Source organism: Eumetopias jubatus, unplaced genomic scaffold (assembly GCF_037043125.1).
Source record: "Eumetopias jubatus isolate StellerSeaLion01/CBP00866 unplaced genomic scaffold, mEumJub1_p1.0 scaffold_7, whole genome shotgun sequence".
NCBI classification, from domain to species: Eukaryota; Metazoa; Chordata; class Mammalia; order Carnivora; family Otariidae; genus Eumetopias; species Eumetopias jubatus.
The window spans coordinates 43,811,485-43,836,230 of NW_028274813.1; the positions used below are offsets into that span (position 1 = coordinate 43,811,485).

Below are 24,746 nucleotides of genomic sequence, written 5' to 3' on the forward strand. Positions count from 1 at the left end.
CCCCACCCGCCCTCTCGGCGCCTCCCCAGGCCCCTCCTCCTCGCCCAGGATGCACCTGGTTGAAAACAAAATCCCACGTGACTGGCTCTGCTCTCCGGCCATCATGGCGTCTCCCAGTGGGAAGGGAGCCCGGGCGCCGGAGGCTCCTGCCTGCGGGCCCCGGCCGCTCGCCCGGGACTTGGTGGACTCCGTGGACGACGCGGAGGGGCTGTACGTGGCGGTCGAGCGGTGTCCACTGTGTAACACCACCCGCCGGCGGCTGACCTGCGCCAAGTGCGTCCAGAACGGCGATTTCGTCTACTTCGACGGCCGCGACCGGGAGAGGTACGGCAGCCGCCGCGGCTCTATTGTTTCTTCCCCGGGTGTCTCCTATCGCTCCGCGAATGGAGGTTGGGGCCTGGGGCCCGGGTCTGGGGCCCGGAGCTCCGCGAGAGGAGGGGGATATCGGGAGGGTAGCAGCTTTGCGCCGGCGCTTTGCTCCCGGGGGTCGGGGGTGGGACCAGAAGAGGGAGGGTCGCGGTTTCTCCACTAACCCACCCGAGAAGAGTCTGACCCCACGGTGCTCCTGGGTACTAAAGGTAAGAGATAGTTGGTGACTCTGGATAAGTCTTCCCCTATTGCTGTCATAGAGTTGGATTCTCGGCACTTGGCTGGACTTCCATTCAAAAGCTTGGTTTAACCTTTATCTTCGAAAGCACGTTCATTCTCTAGAGGAGAGACCAGGAGAGAATCAAATGACTGGTTAAGGAGGATTCGGGCCATGGTGCCCTGTGTCACAGCTGGACCTTGTTAGGAGACATGCTTATTCTGATGTGTGAACTAGGACTAGCTAGTTGCTCCCTTTCCCCCTCTCTGCCTCCGAAGATTATTTTGGACATTAAGACATTTGGCGATGTGTTTTGGCTTTATTTAAAAATCCAGACTGGGGGGCGTAAGCAAGCCCGTAGTTAAGAGAATTGAATTTCGGAGCATGTTTTGGCCTTGTTTTGAAATCTAAACACAGAGCTGCTAGGGTCTGGTTAAGATAATTGGAAAATTAGGGACACCTGGGTGGCTCAGTCGGTTGAGCGTCTGCCTTCGGCTCAGGTAGTGATCCCAGGGTGCTGGGATCGAGCCCTGCATCGGGCTCCTTGCTCAGCGGGGAGCCTGCTTCTCCTTCTGCCTGCTGCCCCCCGTGCTTGTGCACTCACACACACACTCTCTCTGGCAAACAAATAAAATTAAAAAGATAATTGAAAAATTCCTGTGATTAACTGCAGGATCTCAATTTTTGTTTCAGTGATTTAGTGTCATTGACGGTAAGGTAACTTTCTGAGAGCGAAAGTTCAGGTATTCATTTACAACAACCCAATACGTTTTTATCTCCAACTTACTGTTGAGGAAACTGCCCAGTAAGTGCCTTGCCTTGGTCACACAAATAATAAGCAGAGGGACCAGAATTAAAATCCAGACAGCCTGAGTATATCATATATCATGCACTTAACAGGATTGTACAATCTCTATATTTGGAAACGTTTTGAGTTCCTAGTATTTCTCTGATCATAAATGGAGTTTCTCTTTTGGATTTTGTATGATATCTTTTTAGTTCATTACTGTGACTCATTGATGCACTTGATGGCTTTAGAAATTGCTGGTGCAATAAATGATAGCTTTCAAAATTAAACCAGTTGTTTTACTATAAGACTACTAGGCATGAGATGGCAATGTCTAACTGATGGAGTTTATCAAGGGTGCAGTTCAGGCCCCTCTTCTCTGTCTCTACTTTTTCCCAGATCCACTCGCATGATTTAAATAATGTCTGTGTGTTAAAGACTGCCTGTCAGACTTGTATCTCCAACCCAGACCTCTCTGAGATCCAGTAAGCAGCTGCCTACTCAACATGTTTCTAAATTTGTAATAAGTATCTCCATTTTAATATGGCAAACTGAATTCATGGTTTTCCATGATAAATCTTTTCTTCCCATGCTCATCCCAACCAACCCAGTAAATGGTAACCTCATTCTTCTTTGATACAGGTCCAGAAAAACTGCCTATCCTTCCTTGACTCTTCTCCTAATGCCATCATATCTAATCCCATCAAGAAATCCTGTTTGTTCTTTAAAAACCCGTCTAGGGGAGCTTGGGCGGCTCAGATGGTTAAGCGTTTGCCTTTGGCTCAGGTCATGATCCCGGGGACTTGGGATCAAGCCCCACATCTTCTCCCTCTCCCTCTCCCCCTGCTCATGCTCTCTCTCTGTCTCAAATGAATAAATAAAATCTTTTTTAAAAATTAAAAAAAAAAAAACCTATCTAAATCTGACCCTTTCTCTATTTCCTGGTCTGATCCACCAGAGGATTATTGCTTCTTGAGTCTCTGCTTCCACCCTTGCTCCCTTATAGTGTAATTTCCATCTTGCAGCTGAAGTAACACCACTCCTCCACTCTTCAAATCTTCAGTCTTGCAAGGGTTTCCTGTTTTACCCAAAGTAAAAAAGGCGAAATCCTTAACAAAAGTTCCATATTGTCTGTTCCCCTCTGATTTCTTTTTTCCCTTACCTACTCTGCTATACCACCCTGGCCTCCCTGCCAGTCTTCAAACAGACAAAGAACACTCCTGCCTCAGGGCCAATGCAGTCTTACTGAGACTGCCAGGAACTCTTTTCTCCCAGAAATCTTCAGGGTGGCTTCCCTTGTTTTCTTCAGGCCTCTGCTCATACGTTAGAGAAGCTCTCTCTAACCATTTAATTAAAATAGTAACCTCCTTTCCCACTTAACCTGCTTTGTTGTCTTCCATAGCACTTAGCACTATCTTATGGTTTACATATCGTTTTGTCTAACTGCCTGCCCCCCACTCCAGTGGTGGAAGCTCTGTGAAGACAAAACTTTATCAGTTTTGTACTCTGCTGTATCTTCACGTATTAGAAGCTTAATAAAGATTTATTGAATGATTGAATGACACTATCCCTCTTTCCTAAACGTAGTCTGATCCTAAACCATTTCATGATTATCCATCATGATCTATTTGTTACTAAACCCACAAACCTGGGAGTTATTCTAGACTTTCCCTTTTTTCTTATTCTATGTCTCCAAATCATTGGCAAGGCTAATTTGATTTGCTCCGAAATAGACCTTGAATTGGTTTACTTCTAGTCCAGACAACCATCGTTTCTCTCCTATTTATTGGTTTCATTTCATTTACCCATACAACTCCACACAGCAGCCACAGAAATGTAAATCAGATAATATTACTGTTTTGTTTAAACTTCTCAGTGGCTTTCCACTGCATTTAGAATAAAATTCAAGCTCCTTACTGTGGCTTTATATAAAGCTTCATTTGATTTGTCTACTGCTTATTTTCTAACTTTGGCTGTAAGTTTGCATTCATGCTGCATTGAATTGAATCCATACTCCACCACTTGCTATGTGATTTTGAACAAGTTTATTAATCTCTCCTATGCTTGTTCATGTCCTTTTGAAAATGGGGAGGGGGAATCTAACTTCATAGGTTTGGTAGTGATGACATAAGAGCGTGCATTGAAATACTTAGCATGATGTCTAGCGTATATTAAGCACTCAGAAAATAAACTCATGCCATGTTCCTTCATACTTCTCCGTAGTCAGGAATCCTCAAACATATGAAACTTTTCCACCACTGGGCCTTTTCCCTTGCTGTTCCTTGTGCGTGAACACTTTTCCTCCTGAGTGCCACTTTGTCTTTCAAGTCTCAACTTAAATGTCACTTTCTCAGTGAGGCCTTCCCTGACCTTCACTAAGGTATGTTCCCACTTCATCTCCCCTCTGCCACGCCATCATTTTCTGTAGCAATACTCAGTTCTTTTATGGTACTGAGCATGATATGTAATGTTATTTATTCAAAGAAGGTATCTGCATCCAGAATGTAGTTCCATGAAAGCATGAATTCTGGGTTTGTTCAGTTGGATCACCGATGCTGAGTGTAGCAGCAGCAGGTAGTACAGGGTAGGTGTGTTGTTGAAAGAATGGCAAAGGTAATACCACTTTAAAAACTGAGATTGAAATTTTTTGCTAAATCTGAACATTAAAGTGAATTTTCAGAAGGGGGTGTGTAATCACAGATTTGTTTTCCGACCAAGCGGAAAAATGAAGAGCAAATACCAGAACCATTCAAAATTTTTAGAGATAAAAAAAGAAACTTCAGGGCTCAGGGATGACAGGACTGCCACAGTGGTCTGCCCAGCCTGCTTCACTTCATTCTCCATCTTTCCCTTTTCCCAGATGTGCATTCCTTAATAAGTGGAATGTTTTGTTTTGTTTTCCTTTGTTCCCCAGAACAGTGCCCAACATCTGGTAGGATGTAAGAATCTCTTAAGACCCAGGACCACTGTCCTAATAGTCAAATCATTTTTAACGAGCTCTCAGTGGGCACAGCTATCTGCATAAAATATCCTGGCACTTTCACAGGAGAAAGGTCTCTTGCTCTCAAGGAATTACCCTGCTCAGCAGGAGGCCTGCTTCTCCCTCTCCCTCTCCCACTCCCCCTGCTTGTGTTCCCTCTCTCGCTGTCTCTCTCTCTGTCAAATAAATAAAATAAAATTTTACATTTAATATTAATAAGCCTTAGTCATAGCTTGATTGTGAAATATTCTACTGTCTTCAGTATTTATGAAAAATTTTGTATTCTCTGCTTTGCTGCCTTCAGACTCTTTTTCCTTGTACTTTATGAAAAACCCCTCACTAACTTGAGGAAAACATTTGGAAATGCGGACACGGCACAGTTTAAAAACCCTTGTTTTATTTTTATTTATTTTTTTATTGTTAACATAGAATGTATTACTTCAGGGGCACAGGTCTGTGATTCATCAGGCTTACACAATACACAGTGCTCACCACAGCACATACCTTCCCCAGTGTCCATCACCAGCCACCCCATCCCCCCCCCTCCTGCAACCCCCAGTAAAAACCCTTGTTTAACCTCTGATTTCTTTTTGGTAAATTAGCCAAATTAGCTGTGCCTACATAGATCTTGAATGTGATAACTTTGTATATCAAGTGTGATAACTTTGTATATCAAAGGTCTTGTAAATTTATTTTTTCGGGCTTCATTAATAGACTAGCTGAATGTAAAGGTTTTAATGGTTGAGCAGTTCAAAGAAAATTAGCTATCAATGAGCAGTCTACCTCATAACAATTAGTTCCTTTGACTCCTAAGAAGGGAACATGGGTCTTCATATAATTTTGTGGACTAAATGAGCTTGGCAGATAGATTGAAAAATATCTAAATGAATATTTTGTTGTTGTTCAGTGGGAAGATTCATAATCTTGGTACCTTCATCCGCACTGTCCTGTGCTCACTTCCCACCTTGGCTACAATCCTAAAACAATACCCACTTTTTTCTCTGATTTTCATCTGCCTTTTAACTTGTGTACTTCTTTAAGAGATGAACAGGAATGATATTAAGGCAGTTCTCTCAACACAGTCTTACTTGGATTTTGGTTAACATTTGGTTAACATTTTTTAAATTACAGGGCTTTTTACGGGAACGTAATTTTCTGGATTTACATTTATTTAACACCAGAAATAATACTGTTACCCAATAGATAACTGACAAGTTAAACTTATCTTTCCACTCAAGACTGGAAAGAAATTGGTTACCAGTTTATGATAGGTATAGGAAGGAGATGGGGAACATAATCTGAGGATAACCAGAGACTATAGCACCCCAGAAAATCTGCCTGCTGGTTTAGGAACCAGTTATTTTAACTTGTGGGTCAGAAAAGAAAGACATTTATAAGCATATGAATATTGCTTTTATAAGTAGGTTTTCAGGAACGATGCAGCATTATCTTCACTGATGAGTTTTAAGAATATATGTTACACTTCTACCAGGAAACAAATACAGGTGCTGAATAAATTGGTGGGATACGGGACAAGCAGAAAATTTTAGATGGTACTGAAGATTTCAAGGGGAAGACACACGCAACATCCAAAAAATTATTCTTATTTTTTAAAAAGATTTATTTATTTTAGAGAGATATCGTGTGCTCAGAGGGAGAGGGGGTGAGAATCTCAGGCTGACTCACCACTGAGTACAGAGCCAGACCCCAGGCTGGATCTCACCACTGTGAAATCATGACTTGAGCTGAGATCAAGAGTCCGGACACTTAACCGACTGAGCCACCCAGGCACCCCCCCAAAAAATTATTCTTTAGATATTTTTGTTCTCCAGATCTTTTTGGTTGTCAGTCACTGTAGCCTGTAAGAATCTACTGTCTTGACAATTCATTTCCCAAGCTACATTTGAAGCAGAACAAAAGCTCCACAGGTGGCTAGATTCCCCATCTTTAGAAGAGTTTTGCAACCTTTCTTCTGTTTGTGTCCTTCAAGAAGGAACTCAACTCCCATCCCATGCAGCTTGATAATTGTATTTATACCACTTTTGCACATCTGCTAAAAAAATACAACTTCTGTTTTCAGTCAGTATCTATGGCTACTCTTATCACTATCCTTTTAGAATGTATAAAAGGCTTTCACATTTATTATCTTATTTGTTCCCTACCACAAACCCATGAGATATTAACCTGTTTTTAACATGAGGAAATTCAGGGTATTTGTATCTTATTCCTGGGCTATGCTAATTCTTAAACTCACTTCCAGAGTTGAACTATATTTTTATATATGGAGTTCAGTTTAATGCATTAGTAAGATTAAGTGCAAAATCACTCATTGCAATGAAGAAAAAGGGAAACTAGGGTATATTATGTGCAAAGTGGCCTGTACCTTATGTTCGCGTTTATCTTATTTAATTCTTGTAACCAAGTAAGATAAGCCTTATTCTTGTTTTATAAGTGAGGAAACTAAACAGTGCTTTGTTTCTATTTTCTTTTAATGACTTAACCTTCATTCCTGCCAGTAGAGTATATTTTTACCATATTTTCTCATATTCTAAGTATTCTAACATAAGATAAAAGAACCATCCTGATAAGGATTTTTTTCTCCCATATTGCATTTGTCCATAAACATCATACCGTTGTATACCTAAAGAATTTAAGGAAGAAAAATTTAATGACTAGGAATTCTTACCATGTTAGTATCTTAATTGAAGAAATATTTAGTTCTATAACCATCTCTGCTTATATGAGAGAGAGATCTGTGCTCTCACTTTTGCCTGGGAAACCCCACTGCCTTATTTCTAGAGCCAGAAATTATCATTAATTCTTCTAACAAACCTGTGCCCAGATCAGAGATGGGAAATCTCCACCACAGACCTAAAAACTGTTAGTGCTCATCCCCCCTTTTAGATTTAAGGAACCCAAGGACTATAATCTGTCTCAGGATACCTATGAATTTAGGTACTTCTAAGGGATTATGATAGTGTATTTGATCCTCTGAGGAGAAGCATGAGAAATTTTGATTGATTGGGATCTTTTTTTTCTGACTGTAGATGTACATACCATTATTGTAGAAAACTTCTAAAATAAAATACCTGAAGGAGAATTTTACCCATATTCTCGCCTCTCTGTTAATAATTTGTTATATTTCCTTCCAGCCTTGTTGCTCTGCATATGTGTGTGTGCTTACAGATTTTTTCATTGGAATCATACCATGTGTCTATAGTGTGATGCACCTTTTTTTTTTTTAAACCCAGCATCTCATAAACACATGTTCATGTCTTCAAAAATATTATGATGTCCTGCATGGCAATATAGTATCATTTGATAAATTGTTCTCCTATTGAACATTGTTTCCAATTTTTGCTATTATGAAAGATTTCATGATTGGTGCCTTCAGATATAAATCTTCCTCATCTCTGATCTGTTTCTTTGAACTGCAATAACTGGTTCAAAGGGTTTAATATTTTTAAGGCTCTCAACTCCACATCTGAATGGTTGTTATTATTTTTTGCCTTTCTTAAAATTCATTAGTGTTTCTAGAACTCTTAGACTTTTCTGTTGCTCTATTCTTAGGCACAATGTAAATTCATCCTTACATTCCTAGGATGAGGGCAAGGACTGGGCAGGCAGATGGAGGGATTAGAGTTATTTTAGGAAAGGACATGCTTAGGACATATTAAATTCTCAAGTCATGGGTGTTATGAGGATGTTAATTATCACCTAGAATTAATAGCAGAATTAATAATGTGGATCCCTGATAGAGTACACACCCTGGTGCTGTTTTTCTGGTGGTATGGAGCAGATTTGTATGAATAGTCTGACCTGTGGGTAGATCTACTCAGTTGCCTGTGATTGTGGCCCTGGAACGGTGTGGAGAGACATGGCTCACGGTCCTAACTGATGCCTCATTAGCACACCCCTAACCCTGTTATCCTACCCACAGTGCTGACATGCTTTCATGCAGGACAAATTAGCTCTTTGCTTTGTGAAACAGCAGAGTTCCCTCTGCCTGGCATGCCTTCTTTCCATTCACAGAGCCGGCTCTAACCCATCCCCAGGTCAGCCCAGAGAGGCATGACGCACTGAGCTGGGCTTTGTGCCGACGCTGGTATCACCCCGGCACTATGGGACCAGGGCCCCTATTCTCATCAGTCTCCACTGCAGGGGGACTGTTTAAAAGTTAGTTTAAGGGAGTACCTTTTTTTTTTAGATTTTATTTATTTGACACACAGAGAGAGAGCACAGGCAGGAGGAATGGCAGGAAGAAGGAGAGGGAGAAGCAGACTCCCAGCTGAGCAGGGAGCCTGATGTGGGGCTCGATCCCAGGACCCTGGGGTCATGACCTGAGCCAAAGGCAGACGCTTAACTGACTGAGCCACCCAGGCACGCCCAAGGGAGTACTTTTTTAATGGGGAACAAAAAATCATAGTTGCAAAGTATGGGAGAATTTAGGAGACAAAGTCCATTTAAGGAAGTACTTTTTTAGAGGGGAAGAAAAACACAACTCTAAGTATGTAGGGTTTTGGTAAATACAAGGCATTTTTAAATTGGGAGAGAAAATATAGTGTTGTAAAAGCCCCAGTGCCTGGTACAGTTTCACTGGCAGATTCCTTTCAGAAAACAATACAAAACTAGAGCCATTTTGCAACAAGAATTGCTCAATGTATCTGCATAAAAGTTTGGGAAGTTCTGTAGAGCAGAAACACACGTTAGTCAGAAAGCAAAGTGAGAAAAAATAATTTCAAGATGTTGGAAAGAAAAATGGCTAATTTCCCTAATTCTTAAAAAAGCTATAGGAAAATAAAAGACATAGAGGAACAACAAAAGAAAAGTAAATAGCCAACAAGATAGGAAAAGGTGTTCAACATTTCTAATAGTGAAATAAAGAAAAGCAAGTGAATGGATTATGATCTTTGGGCGGAAGTGGTGGGGGGCCGATCAGCTTAGCAAAGACTAAAAAGAAGTGTGCAGTTTGGAGAGAGTGAGATAAAACAGGTTCTGTTACTCAGCTGTTGGTGGGGTTGTAAATTATATGAAATGATTCTGAGGAAATTTAAAGATAACTGCCAGAATTTTGCATGTGAATACTTGACCCAGCAGTTTATTTTATTTATAGGAATTTCTGGAGAAACCTAAAAGCTTTTAAAGATTTGTGCACTAGGCTATTCACTTACAACATTACTGATAATAGTGAAAATTTGGAAGTGATGCTAATGTTCATCAATAGGAGTTCATATAAATAGATTACAGGATGTCCATTCACTGAAATTCTGTGTATTTGTTAAAGAATGAAATTAGTTTGTATGTTCTGACATGGAAAAAGACACAAGATATTTTGTGATAAACCCCACTTCTGAAAGATAGTACAAAAAATATTCCTTTCCTCCCTGCTTTTTTTTGTATCCTTAAACCTAGTTTGGGGGCCCATGGTTGGCTCATTTGGTTAAGTGTCTGCTTTCCGGCTCAGGTCATGATCTTAGGGTCCTGGGATCAAGCCACCGGTCGGGCTCCCTCCCTGCTCAGCGGGGAGTCTGCTTCTTCCTCTCCCTCTGCCCCTCCGCTTGTGTTCTCTCTCTCTCGAATGAATACAATCTTTAAAGAAAATCTAGTTTGAATATGATGACTGCATTAATCTATTTCTTGGAAACCATATTGAGAAAGCACAGAATTGTGGAATGAATTTATCTTTCCATGAGTGGTGGGACGGAGAATGCAGAGAATGGATGAGTGTGCAGATGAGCAGTTGAAATGCTGACCCAGCCACATTCCTTGATCTCATCTGCTGTTTAGCTCTGTTAACACCACCTATTTTTAATTTCCTTCATGAAGAATAACATTACTCATGAAGTGTTTGATACAGTAGGAATTGTTGTCCTTTGTTTATTATTCCTGCTGGCAACTGTATATTTACATTTTAAGTTTTTTAATGAAGCCCAAGAGAACCAGCTCAGTATAAAGCTGGACAAGGTTGTTTGTCATCCCAGTTTGTTTTAGTGCAAAGTGATATTTCTACAACAGATCTGAAGGGAGAACTTTTGTAGCCTCTAAAAGCAAGATTTTATCCTCCATTGTCAGTCTTTGTTTGCCTGGTTTGATGAGTCTTGTGAGTTTGTCACCTCCTGCAGGTTATCAGAACATGAATCACCATATTGCCTCAGTGAGGTAGAAGTAAATACCACATTAGTTTCTCATTTTTGATATGTGGAGATGGAAGCATATAACAATATGTCAGAGAGTACACAGCTGCAGAATATATAATTAGATTTATTATTCTGGAAGATGTTTTGTTGTAAGTTGCCTGATAAATTAATGGATGAGTCTATGAGTTTGTCTAAATTCTACACTGGTTTTTGAGTGTTTACTATTTCATGCACTTACTACCTTACTGGCCATTGCAGTGCTACTTGGTATAACTTTCTGCAGTGATGTTGTCTGTCTACACTGTCCAGTAAGATAGCTACCAGCCGTAAGTGGCTATTGAAGTGTCGTTAGTGCAACTGAGGAACTGAATTTAAAAAAAAAATTTTTTTTTTTTTTTTAGATTTTATTTATTTGACAGAAAGAGAGCACAGCAGGGGGAGTGGCAGGCAGAGGGAGAGGGAGAAGCAGGCTTCCCGCAGAGCAGGGAGCCCAACACGGGGCTCGATCCCAGGACCCCGGGATCATGACCCGAGCCGAAGGCAGATGCTTAACGACTGAGCCACCCATGAATTGAATTTTTAATCTAATTTTAATTTAGTCACACAAGTATATAATATCACTTGATTTGCTTTTTTTGTTTAACATACATTATACATTTTCAGTGACTGCCTATTAAATGATGGGGTCATAATTAGAATATTTTATCCCTCCCATTTTTGTCTCTTTTTAAAATTGAAGTATAATTAACTTACAATGTTAAATTTTTTTTGTTTTTTAAATTTAATTTTATGTTAATCACCATACATCATTAGTTTTTGATGTAGTGTTCCATGAATGTTAAAATAATTTCATGTGTATTGTACAACACATTGATTTGACACTTCTGTACATTACTCAGTGCTCACCACAGTAAGTGTGGTCACCATCTGTCACATACACCATACAGTGTTACTACAGTATTATTGACTATGTTCCCTGTGCTATACTTTTCATCTCTGTGACTTATTTACTTCATAACTGATAAACTTCCCCTTTATCTGTTTTGTTTTCCCCTCTCCCACCTCCCTCTGGCAACCACCAGTTATCTGTATTTAAGTATTTTCGTGTTTGTTTTGTTTTTTAGATGCCACATGTAAGTGAAATCATATGATATTTGTCTTTCTTTGACTGACTTACTTAGTGTAGTACCTTCTAGGTCTGTCCATGTTGCCCCACATGGCAAAGTCTCATTCTTTTTTCTTGGTAGTAGTATTCTAGCATGTATGTTTACCACGTTTTCTTTATCCATTTATCTATTGATCCCTTCCATTTTGAAGTACTTATATTTGGATATGTTTCAAACATGAGGTTTTAGAAATATTTTAGACTGCTATTAGTCTGGACCATTTTAAGGAAGCGATTCTAGGGTTGTTACTATTCTGTTAGATTGTTTTCATTTAGGCTAGGAATTTGGGAGACAGCCAAAAACCTAATCTTGGATTCCATACTATGTTACTATAGCATATGGCATTATCATGTTTTTTTAAAATAGCAAGCCACTGTTAGCTTGTTTAAAAGTCAGTTGCATGATGTTAGTCATATAATTTTTTTTTTTTTTAACCCAGATACTTATTAAGCAACAAGCCACATTTTAGGTACTCAGGACATGCGACTGGTGGCTATCTTAGTGAATAGCACAGATCTAGAAGATGTGAACGTCACTCTTCATCACCTTCAGCTGGTGACATTTCTAGAACACAGTACCCAAAGCCTGTAGAATACATATTCTTTCAGGTGCACAGGGAACTTTTCACCAGGGCAGACCAGATGCAAGGCCGTAAGATACTCTCAAATTAAAAGATTGAAATCTCATAGAGTATATTCTGTCAGAAAATGGAAAACAACTAGTTACTTAGAAAAACCCATATATCTGGAAATTCAGCACTATACTTCTAAAGAACTTGGAGGTCAAGGAAGGAATTTATGGAAAATTAGGAATTCCAAACCAAATGATGTGAAAATATACCCTATCAGACATTTTGGGGTTTAGCTAACACAGTACTTGGGGGGAAATTTATAACTTTATATGGTTATATTTAAAAGGGAGAGGCTTAAAATGGATGATCTAAGTTTCCATCTTAAACTGTGCAAAGAAAAAAAAAAAGCAGACTAAACCCTAAATAAGGTAACTGGAAGAAAAGGGTAAGGGGAGAAAACTGTAGAGAAAATGAACTGCAATGTGATATCCCTTCCTTTTGATAATTTGTACTAAATAACTTGTTAGTCCATAAGGACTAGCAATAAAATTAGTAAGGAAAAAAATTGTACTTTAAAAATTATAAGTAACCAATTTATAGGTGAGAGCAGGATTGAATTAAGCTAAATTAAAATCATGTTTATGTTAGAAGCCTCAATTTCCTTGAATTCAAATTCACTCTAGTGCTCTGATGTGCCTGTTTTGGAAGATAATTTAATCTGAGCGGGGGGGGGGGTGGCTTCTAGACATATTTTATATACCCATGAAAGAATTTTAAAGTTGAGAATTTGAACTTAGTTTTAAAGTGAGCAAGTGGCATAAGCAGCTATGTGCGCACTGCCTTGAGAAGATGTGTGTTTACTTTCAGGACCAGGACATCTCCAGATGAATCTACAGAAAGGATTGGCTCTTAGGAATTTGCATAATCTCACTGAACTGAAAAGAATGAACATTTAAATAAAACATTACATTTTTTTCTTATAGGTTTGTAGACAAGAAAGAAAGGTTAAGCCAACTTAAGAGCAAGCAAGAAGAATTTCAAAAAGAGTGAGTTTCCCTTTTGCTTTTCTGCGTGTGGAGGTTCTCTTGTCACCGTGTGGTTTAATTCAGTGCTGTGGTATGTAGATACATGGATTGCTCACTTGTTGAATTTAGGATACAGTCTCAGAGTTTGGAAGAGCAGTGCATGTGGGAGAAGCAAAACAGGAGAGATTATCAGGTTCCTAGAAAACATTGGGATCAGACCCAGTGCCTTCGCAGCAGGCACTCAGTGACTAGACTGATGAGTCAAACCCCTGGCCCAGATAATTGATGTGCAGCAAATGGGTCCAGAACAGGCAAATAAGTGGTGGTTCCTGTAAGATGTCAAGTCTTCCATTTATCTTTCTTCTTCTGGATCAGCGTTTTGCAAAGCGTGGTCTTGCGTATCACCTACATTAGAATTCATTAGCTGAGGTAAAGGTTAAAAATGCAGATTCTCGGAATCCTATCCTCAGATATTCTGACTCTAGGTCTGGGGTGGGGGGCAAGGTCCCGGAATCTGAGTTATTAACAAGCACCCCTGATGAATCTCACCCTCTGGATTTGAGAATTGTCCTGTAGAATCTTCTGTCCCAAACTGACCTAGTCACTGTTCTCCAGAGGCACTCCAGGTCTATGAAAACATTTATGAGCAGAGTAAATCTTCTGAGATGTCCTGCATTACAGAACCCTGCTTAGATTTATTTAAGTCATTTCTCTAATTTAATCACAGAAACTTTTATTTCTTCCGTAGAACACTTCATAGGACAGGTTTTTACAGGTGCCAGCTTGTGCCATTTCTTTGGGAACTGAGCATCACATTTTAGATTATGAATTCTCTTGTAACTATTATTATTAATAATTATGACTCATAGAAATGATTTATGACAGGACAAAGGCTCTGGCTCTTATTAGAAATTGTGAATGTTTACAGAAAGGTTCTGGGCAGTATTAAAAGTGCAAAAAGAAGGAAATGGGAAAAAATTAGAGAATAGGGAATTTGGAAAACATTTTTATTTTTTATTTTTTTAAAGATTTAATCTCTACAGCCAGTATGGGGCTCAAACTCACAACCCCAAAATCAAGAGTCGCACACTCCACTGACTGGCCAGGCACCCTTGGAAAACATTATTGAATGCTTGAGTCTCACTTTGGTATTTCCAGACATTTTTAAGAACTTACTTTAAAAAGATGTTGATTTTACATTTTTGAGTTTCACAAAATATAATTATGATTGTCTTTTCTCTGTGCAGAGTGTTAAAAGCTATGGAAGGAAAATGGATAACAGATCAGTTGGTAAGCTGTAAGAAGTATTTAAATAATATTTATATTTGTGGTTACATGCTTTTCATTTGGTAGTGCTTAAAAGTATCACTTTGAATTTAAATTATTTTTTGGCAGCCCTCTATTTGAATATATTTGTAGTGTGGGTCCTCAAATATTTTATCTAGATGCCAGAGTACTGGCAATTAATTATAGAGCCATTATAAAGGATAAGTATGAAGTCTGGTATTGACATAGGAATACAAGAACGATGAACTATCCTTTTTAAAAAAACTTACTCATTGTAAACACACACCCCCTACATGGATTGATGATTAAATGTGAAAAGTAAACTCATAAAAATATTAAAAGAAAATATGGGAGAGTATTTATAAATGTAACCTACAGATGGGCAGACCTTTATAAGCCATAAAAGGAAAACATTTTCACTGACTATGTAAAAGTTTTAAAAGTTCTGTATGTTGAAGACTCTGAGCAAAATGAACATAACTGGGAAAAATGAGTACAGCATATGAAAATGAGTTTGATAATACTTTTATTCAGTTTTGGTAGGAGTATACATTGATGTATTTGGTTGGAGGACAAGTTAGTGGTTTGTTGGGGTGTGTGTTTTTGTTTTTTTTTTTAATTGCACATGTGGTATATTCAGTTTTCCTCCTAAGAAAATACAGGAATGCAGAGATTTATGGATAAAGAAGATGATTGACTAGAGCCTGGGTAGTGATCCATAAATATCTTAAATGCTCATCAAACAGGATGAGATAAATAAATGATACAGTATAGCTGTTCAAAAGAATGCTCAGTCCACATGTGTTGATAACAATGATATCCAAGAGTTTTTTTAATGACAGAGCAAACAAAAAGTAGGCTGGGGTGAAGTATGTTTCCATTTGTGTATGTGTTTTAAATATAAATATACTCTAAAAAATCTGAAAAGATACATATTAAAATTTAATTGAGATTACCCCTGAAGAATGGGAAGGAGTCAGGCTGATGATCACTGTATTTTTCTCTTCTGTGATGTTTAATTTTTTTTCACAATAAGCATCATTCATAATTTTTAAATACTTGAAGAATGTATGTGACATAAGTGAAACAAAATACATTGTATGGGAAAAGACCATTAAAGGCTATTTATAAAGAATCCCTTTGCCGTTTTTCTAAATTCCCTGTACTGTTTTCTAGTTTTTCTATAAAAGATTTCAATATTGCTTCCTAAGGACTAAAACCCCTTAAAAGTGAAGACGTCCCATGGCCATTTCATCTTTGAATCAGTTCATTCGTCCCCACGAGTCTGTTTTCAAATGTCCCTCCGTCAGGGCGGTTAGCACTTTGCTGCTGCAACATCACAGCAATCTGCTCTGTGTCTTGTACCAGCAGACCACTTCGGCCAGTGTTAAACACCATAAATACTTGAATGCTGTTTTAGGCTTTTAATTATCCACATTTATAGAGGCATTATAGAATAGGTAATCATACTTTTTAACTGGCTGCCAGGTTGCATTTTTACTGATCTTTTATTCATCTTGAGGGAGAAAACCTTCTGTTTTTATTGAAGTTTTTATTATTTTGCAAGTAATAATTGTGTATTGTATTAGTGAGATAATACAGTGATGTTAATGGTCTCCTCAGTAAATAGCATGAAGGGTTTGGAGCAGTGCAATAGTAGGACGTTCTGTGATGACGCAGATGTTCTATGTCTAAACTCACCAATATGGTAGCCATTAGCCACATGTGTTGAACACTTGACATGTGGGTAGTGTTGAGTAGGAACTGAATTTTATGTAATTTCAGATGACTTTTAAATAGCCACATGTGATCATTAGCTGTATATCGGACAGAGCAGGTTAGGAGAATATACTTCACCATTTCTGTCTGTTCTCATTACACATGAAAGAAGTAAGTGAATTTCTTTCTGTCTTAATTTCCTACCAGCTTCTGCACAGAACCAGAATAACATTTTCTTCTTTTTGTAGTCCACCATAGTCAGTCACAAAAGTTATAATAAATATAATTATATTGGTCTTTTCTTCATTGTGTTTTCTAAGTTATGCCTCAAAATAATAGTGATCCTAGGTAGATAATCATATTAATCATAAGAGACCAACATTTGTGATATTTATTGCATACTTTTTTTTTTAAGAGATGGAAAATAATGTCCTGCAAGATGAGGATTGAACAGCTGAAACAAACAATCTGTAAAGGAAATGAAGAAATGAAAATAAGTAAGTAATGTGTCCCCCTTCTAGACCTAATAAAGGGCTAGGGTGGAATTTCACTGGATTAATAAACTAGAGAGACGGAGAAAGGAGGGGTGGGCAGGCAACAGCAACCTAGAAAGGTTTCCTGCTTGCCTTCCTCCTCTTGTAAAACATTTGTATAAGGATTTTAAGTAAATATTTTTCCAAATATATATATTTTATATATACATATACACACAAATATGACCTTTGAATAAACTACTTTTCTTAATTAAAAAAGTTAAGGAATATATATTTCCATTTGCCTTTGCTAACAAGAAGCTTGGTACTCAGTTATAATTATTAGTTCACTCCAGAAACACAGAATATTGGCTTTTTCTCTCCATTGTGAGTCTCATACACCTTTTAATCTGTATTAATCTTACATTTGTGTACCTCATCCTTCATCGTAAATGGTTATCAAATTTTAGGAGAGTCCTTTTAGAAATCCTGTATCCTTAGACATATTCCATGTATTTCTGAAGATCATTGTTTAAAATTCAGAGTGAGTCACCATCATACCTTATGAATCCCTTTCTTGTCTGCTCGTTGCTTTCAGAAGCAAGTATTTTATAGTGTTATGTAATAGAGCAAAAGCTTCCTTTGAAAATGTTTGTCCTCATAAAATGCTCCTGTGGAGTTCACAGGCTTAGTGAGCTGGAGAGGAAAGCAGCATGGGGAAGAGGTGTCAGAACCACAGACAGCTGGTTACCCACTGAGCTTTGCGTGTGTATCCAGAGGCTCTGGTTCAGCAGCAGCGTAGGGACTTGAGACTTACCCCTCTCTCCACATCCTCCCATGATGTTCACATGAGTGATTTGCTCCCAGGTGTCTGTGAACCTCCTAGAATTGCTGGATTTACTGAGTTTGTGCCTTGCCTGATGAGCAAGTTTAAAACTTTGGTCAGCTGAATTTAACGGATTCCTGACTCCCCAAAACAAAACGACCACCACAGAAAAGATTTGATACTAAAGTAGTGGACCTAGCAAATCCTCAGAGTCACCTGGTAACCCTTGTAAAATCTAGAGAGAGAATCCTGGGACCCACCTTGGACTTAGGAAATTCAAATCTCATGTGTGGGGACTGGGTCAGAGGTTCTTAAACTGTCTGTAGTAAAAGACCATTTTTTCCTCTCTGATTTCTAATCTGTCATAAGCTGATACCAATACTTTTATAAAGTACAATAAAATACTAGAAAAATGATCGCACATTTGGATGGCATGTCAAAGAAAAATGTTGCTAAACTTACTCTGTATTTCTGTACTTCTCTTGTCTGACTGGTAAAAGTTTACTGATAGGCCTAGATCCACGGGCCACACTTTGAGGAGCACTACTCTGGGTGGTACTGATGACCTACCAAGGGCTGGGAACCACTGCTCTTTAGAACATAAAAGCAGTCTAGTTGCCACCCTTTAGACGAGACTCAAAAAAATTTGCAAACAATTTTAAGGGAGTTCATGGATTCCAGAAACCATGCATGTTCTCAAGTCCACAAGTGAAGAGCTTGTTACCCAGTAAATAGTATTTTTTAAAATTTTATTGTTAAAATAACACATACATAATTTTATGTGATACAGAATAATACAGATATATGGTATAGATAGGGAAGTTGGATTGTATGAACCTTAAAGTTGAGTTGATCTGTGCTATAAAGTTACTTACCCAAATAAGCAACAGTAGATGACAGAAATAGCATCAGAGTGTTCTTATGTTTGGGGATGATGGCATGGAGAGGACAAATTAAACTCTTGAGTGCTGAGTCTGCACTAGTGCGGCTTAGGTGACTGGTGATGTCCTGCCACCTGTGAAGGGTGGCACCTAGAAGCCTCCCAAGTTACTTCTAGGAGTCTGAGATTTTGCAACTCATTCTGCCACTCGAGAGAAGTTGAGGTACAGTCCTAACACCCTAACAGGTTTTGATCCAGTAGATATCAAATTGGAAACTGTTCTTAAAAAATCTGACCATCATATGACTGGGGCCCATGGCCAGACATTCATTTGAGCACTTGTAAAGAGCTCAGTAGTGATCATGAAAATCAATGAGCTTGCTGGAAGATAAGTGTGATGGAACCAGCAACTTAAACATTAGAACATCCACACTGAGCAAGAATGGTAAAGAGAATGCACAAGTAAGGGGAAACTAAACCGCAAGAAACCTTATGCCTACAGTGAAATACCTAGGTTCAGTGGTCCTCGCTCAGAGGACCACCTTTGAGACATTTATCAGATGCTTGTTATAATCTAGTCAGGGGAGAACAAGGCTTTGGTTGGACCTGGTGTAAGGAACTAAGCTATAGGTGAGGTACACACATTGCATCAGGCTTCCGAGGAGCAAAAAGTCTGGGGAGCACTTATGGAAGGGGGCCTGGCTGAATGAGAAAAATTTGGACATTTGAAGAGTAGAAGCTAATAGCATTCCTAGAGACATTGATCTGAATAGGATCTGTAGAGGACATCCTAAAGGGAATGATGACTGGTTCAGTATCCATCCATGCATGCATGCATTGAAATAGTTCCACTTTGTAGAAAAGGTTTGGAGTGCCTAGTAACTGAATGAGGCTGAGGTGAAGGGGTGCAGAAGGGAACTGTGGGATGTGTGCCAGTGTGGGAGTGGCCTCGAGGCCAAGGAGGTCGATGTGTGTTTGTTGGGCAGTGGAGAACCGCCAGGCACTGCTTACAGTTGATGAAGACTGGGCTGGTGAAGGCCTGGAGTGGAACTGAGCTGGAAGTGGGGTTTGGGGGAGAGTTAATAAGATTGTAACACTGGGAAGGAAAAGAAAGCCCTCTACGGAAGAATAGTAGGTCAGCCCATGGAATTGACCAGCAGGGAACTGACTTAGGCTGTGGACAGGTCAAAAAAAATCATTAAGTAGAGAACCTAGGTATCAAGATGAGGCTTTTGTGGAAAAATAATGAGCTTGATTTTGAACTTTTGTCTGAGCCTCCTAAGTTACTTCTAGGAGTCTGTCTGAGATTTTGCAACTCGTTTTTGCCACTGGAGAGAAGTTGAGTTACAGCCCTAACACCCTAACAGGTTTTGATCCAGAATCTGAAGGAGTTTCATGAAGAGTACACACATCAGACAGGATGAGCGTCTGTCTCCATTCTTGGTTGTGTGGCCAGGCTTTGGTTGCCCCTGCAGTGCTTCAAATGCTGGCATATAATAAGGGCTCCCACCCTGCTGGGTCCCGAGACACTACACTGTAACTTTTCAGAGCCTTTGGTCTGTTTCTTTGCTGCATGACCACCTGTCGTGAGATTATCCCTGGATCTCAGTGGAGCCCAAGGCACATGTAAGAGGTTTCTAAGGAAAATCAGGTAGCCAGCCAGTAAGTTTTTCAAACTTGGATTAGATATCTTTTCTGCCCATCATGGTTATTCTTCAGTGCTTACCAATAAGTCAAGTATTTCCTGGCTTGAACTTAAACTTGATAGTTGTTGAGTGATTCTTACAAATGATGACTACAGATGGAGACCCAGAGTCCTTTAGGTGATGGTCCACTTTGATTTATTTATTTACTTAAGCTAAACTCAATTTCCACTTAGTGAACATTAGTTAACCTGATTGAAGTTTTGCTTTCGGTTTAAACGTCAGGAAGATGCTTACACTTGTGAGGTGGGTTCTGCAGGCCCCAGGAGCCATCTGTAGAGATAATTGTTGGGTGTGATTTATTTCAGATTCTGAAGGCCTTCTGAAAACCAAGGAAAAGAATCAGAAGCTCTATACTCGAGCGCAGCGGCATCAAGAGAAAAAGGAGAAGATTCAGAGGCACAATCGCAGACTTGGTGACCTGGTAGAAAAAAAAACCATTGACTTAAGAAGTCATTATGAGCATCTGGCAGATCTTCGGCGATCTCATATATTAGAGCTCACCTCTGTCATTTTTCCAATCGAGGAAGTAAAGACTAGTGTGAGGTACAGTGAGTCTTTTGACTCTAGGAATAGATCAAGTTTCAAAGATCAGGTATTTTTCAAATATGGAAGCGCCTCATTTATCAGGTTCATTCTAGGGTCATTGGCTTTCCTGGTAATGAAACTGAAGTCTTATCTGCTTCAGCAAACAGTACACGCTGCACGAAATAGGGGAGGCAGCCAAGGTGAAGGGCGGTGGCCCTCACTTGTTGATTGACCTGTTGACGTAGCCTTTTCCTGGGTAACTAGCCCCTGGCAAGCGCTGGAGACTGTGAGTTTATTTTTTTAAAGATTTTATTTATTTATTTGACAGGGATAGAGATAGCGAGAGAGAGTACAAGCAGGGGCAACAGCAGGCAGAGGGAGAAGCAAGCTCTCTGCTGAGCAATGAGCCCGACATGGGGCTCGATCCCAGGACCCCGGGATCACGACCCGAGCCGAAGGCAGACCCTTAACCTACTGAGCCACCCAGGTGCCCCGGAGACTGTGAGTTTAGTCTTAGGCTCTAGTGCATGGATACTCTCAGGAGTCATCAGATGGACAAGACAGTGGTTCCATGCCTGGATGTTCATCAGAGTCACTTAGGAACTTTTGAAAAATACAGGTTCCAGAGGACACACCTTTAGCCATCCAGCCCATCTCATAATACTTTTTTTTTTTTTTAACTTCCCCAGATGATAATTGATGAGGTTTGAAAATTGCTACTGAGAAGTTCATTTGCTTTCTCACTAACCATCAGGCTGTTCCAGTTGAGGATTTTCCTGTCTCTTGGTTGTCCTCACTTCGAAGCATCCTTCCCTGGCTAGTCTGTGCACTGACTAGTGAGGACTATTACTCTGCTTTGCTCCCTCTACTTCACTGTGTCCTTTCGGCTGTTGCCATAGTTAACTTCCTAAAAGCCTCAAGGTCTGATTATTCTGGCTTGAAAACCTGCTCCCTCTTACCAAGTAATTTTTCATTAGTAATAGTTGGCAAATACAAAAAGGCAGATTCAAAATAGAACAGAATAGGAAGTTCAGAAATAGACTCTTTTGGATCAGTGGGGAGGAGTTGGGATATCCAAAGACTGGTGTAAAAACAGGCGACCAGGCCTTTGGGGAGGAAAAAGCTAGTAAAACAGAAACATTATGGTAAATTAGATTTTTTTTTTTAAGTTTATTTTTTTCAGTTACCTCTACACCCAACATAGGGCTTGAACTCCCGACCCCAAGATCGAGAGTTGGGTGTTCTTCCGGCTGAGCTAGCCAGGCAGCCCCAGTGCTAAATTAGAATCTGATGGACCAAGACATCAGTGTTAAAACACATTAAACAATGACACAGTCTTAAGATGCTGTCCCAGGTCTGAGGAGACCAAGGAGACTGACAACTGAATGTGAAGCTGCAGAAGAGAAAACATGGAGAAAAACTTTGTCCTCTCTGCCTGTGCTGTTTAAATCTTTTATAGCAGTATATGATATTATATGCTGGTAATTTTTAAAGCTGATAGTTTTGAAGTTATTCCTGTAATAAGATTTCTTGTTCATTCGCATTCCTCAGACTTGTTCTGTGGAAGAAGGAGGAAGCAGAGGTGCCACTCAGAACTGGCCGTAGTGCCCTGCCCCACTTCCCCGTGACTGCCAGGGGCACTTACCGTAACCACAGGCATGTGGTGGCAGGAGGAGAAAGGATTGAGAACAGAACCTCAACTTATTGCAGCTCAGAGGCCCTCCCCCAGTCTGCCAGTTCTCCACCTACTTGTCAAACACCATCCCCTAGTGCTTCCCTTGTGCGGCCGACCGCCCCAACCACGGGGATCAGATGGTCTCTGTGCCGTGCTTGCGTCTGCCCTGACGTCTCGTTCCTTCCCGCTTTCCTGGCCCACGGTGCTCAGAGCTGAGTGCCGTCTGCGCTGTCACAAGTATTTCTGTACAAACAGTAACATTTCATTTCCCTTTTCACTGTGTGGACATTTGCACTGGTGGCTCAGAAGCTATCGTGGGTAAAAACTGGTGCCTTGACAGATATCTAAGCAGTGACACCAACTATGTTACTAGTTGTATTCTACCACATACTTGAGTTTTTTGAGAAAAAAAGCAGTTCACGGCAAGGATGCTCTTGAAGCAGTAGAAATCATATTTTTATTTAAATTTTATTAAGTCTTGATCCATGTGTACACATCGTTTGCTATACCACATGAGGAAATGGGAAGTGTGCAGAAGGCTCTTTGGCTCCAGACTGAAGGGCCACGGTTGGCTTAAGAAAAAGCACTTGAGTGGGTTTCAAGTGGAACTAGCTGGTTTTTGCATGGGACACTACTTTTACTTGAAAGAACAACTGCAAGACTTGGGTGTTAAAGAGATTTTCAAAAGTCTTGACCAGTGCTTTGTTTTTCTATGTGTTTCAGCTGGTCACCAAACAATGCCATTCTTCACTAATTTTCTTGTTTTGAAAAGTACAGGTTTTTTGTTTTGTTTTCATAAAATATGTTAACATGTAATAGGTTTATTATTTCCAAATGAATGAATAATTTAAATTTTCTCAGATTTCTAATACAAGTAAATATCAGTAGATCTAACCCACATACACAAAAGCTCTTTGTGGGGTCCTCAAAAAATTGTAAGCATGTAAAGGGGTCTTGAGACCAAATACTTGAGGCCCCAGCTCATGGTGCCATTCTCCTCCCATTGGTATGGCCTTCTGTGCCACAGCTGGTTTGAGCTTCATGTCTGATAAAATTACTTATCTTTGTATATCCTAGTTAAATTCCTGTCCTCATTTGTGCATCTTTCAGTGTTCTACATATCAGGCAAGTATCTTGCATGCTCTTCCCTTGAAATCTGTATGTATGTTCTGATTTTTAGAGATCCCGCAGATGTGTCCTCAGAGAGCGACAGTGCCATGACCTCCAGCACCGTGAGCAAGCTTGCCGAAGCCCGGAGGACGACTTACCTCTCGGGAAGATGGGTCTGTGACGATCACAATGGGGACACCAGCATTAGCATTACAGGGCCTTGGATTAGCCTTCCCAACAATGGGGACTACTCTGCATACTACAATTGGGTGGAAGAGAAGAAAACCACGCAGGGGCCTGGTGAGAATCAAAATTAGTCCTTGAAAACTTAGAAGTAGGTATGTTTTTTAATTGAGGTAAAATTTACGTAATGAGATGAACAGTTGTAAAGTGAACAATCCCGCGGCATGAATACATTCACAGTGTTGTGTGGTTACCCTCTCTGTTGAGTTCCAGAGCACTGGCATCACCCCAGGCGGGAGCTCCAAGGCATGAAGCTGTCATGCTCCTGTCGCCTCTCCTCCCAGCTCTGGGCATCCCCTACAGATGATCTCAATTTACAATGGGTCAACTTAACAATTTTTTGACTTTATGTTGGTGCAAAAGCGGTACACGTTCAGTAGCAATCATGCTTTGAACTTTGAATTTGGATCGTTTCCTGGGCTAGCGCTGTGCCGTGCATATTCTCTCATGGTCCAGGCCCCAGCAGCCGCAACTCCCAGGCAGCTCCGTGATCATGAGGGTCCACAGCCGGTAGATACACTGATAACTATTCTGTGTTTCACTTTCAGTACAGGATGCCATGCATTGCACGAGATATTCAACACTTTATTATAAATAGGCTTTGTGTTAGATGATTATGCCCAACTGTAGGCTTGTGTCATTGTTCCAGGCCTGTGTAAGGCAGGCCAGGCGAAGCTATGGCGTTCAGTTGTTTAGAGCATTAAATGTTATTTTCGACTTAGGATATTTCCAATTTATGAGTTTATCGGGACATAACCCCATTGTAACTCAAGGAAGATCTGTAATTTTGATTTCTGTAACTACAGATGTGTCTCTTTTGGATATTTCATAGAAATGGGATCATACAATGGGTGGCCTTTTGTGTCTGGCTTTTTTTTCATAGCATGTTTTCAGGGTTCATCCATATTGTGGCATGAATTAGCATTTCATTCTTTTTATGACCAAGTAATATTCCATTGTATGTAATGTGGATATACCACGTTTTATATCCAGTCCATCAGTGAATGGACTGAAAACATTTTTTAGATATTTCACTTTTTGGGGGCCAGT

The 24,746-nt window shown here is 39.9% G+C and overlaps 1 protein-coding gene across 2 annotated transcripts in view; it reads left to right on the plus strand.

The window, feature by feature from the left end:
- The first annotated feature begins 49 nt into the window (after window positions 1-49).
- The window catches only part of ATG14 (autophagy related 14), a 36,830-nt gene continuing 12,133 nt past the window's right edge, over window positions 50-24,746 (plus strand). For both annotated transcript variants that reach the window (XM_028110915.2, XM_028110988.2), the window contains exons 1-6: window positions 50-324; window positions 13,211-13,273; window positions 14,500-14,542; window positions 16,674-16,755; window positions 20,449-20,686; window positions 23,524-23,753. In XM_028110915.2, coding sequence (XP_027966716.2) covers window positions 50-324; window positions 13,211-13,273; window positions 14,500-14,542; window positions 16,674-16,755; window positions 20,449-20,686; window positions 23,524-23,753 — 931 coding nt within the window. The remainder of the gene's footprint in view (window positions 325-13,210; window positions 13,274-14,499; window positions 14,543-16,673; window positions 16,756-20,448; window positions 20,687-23,523; window positions 23,754-24,746) is intronic.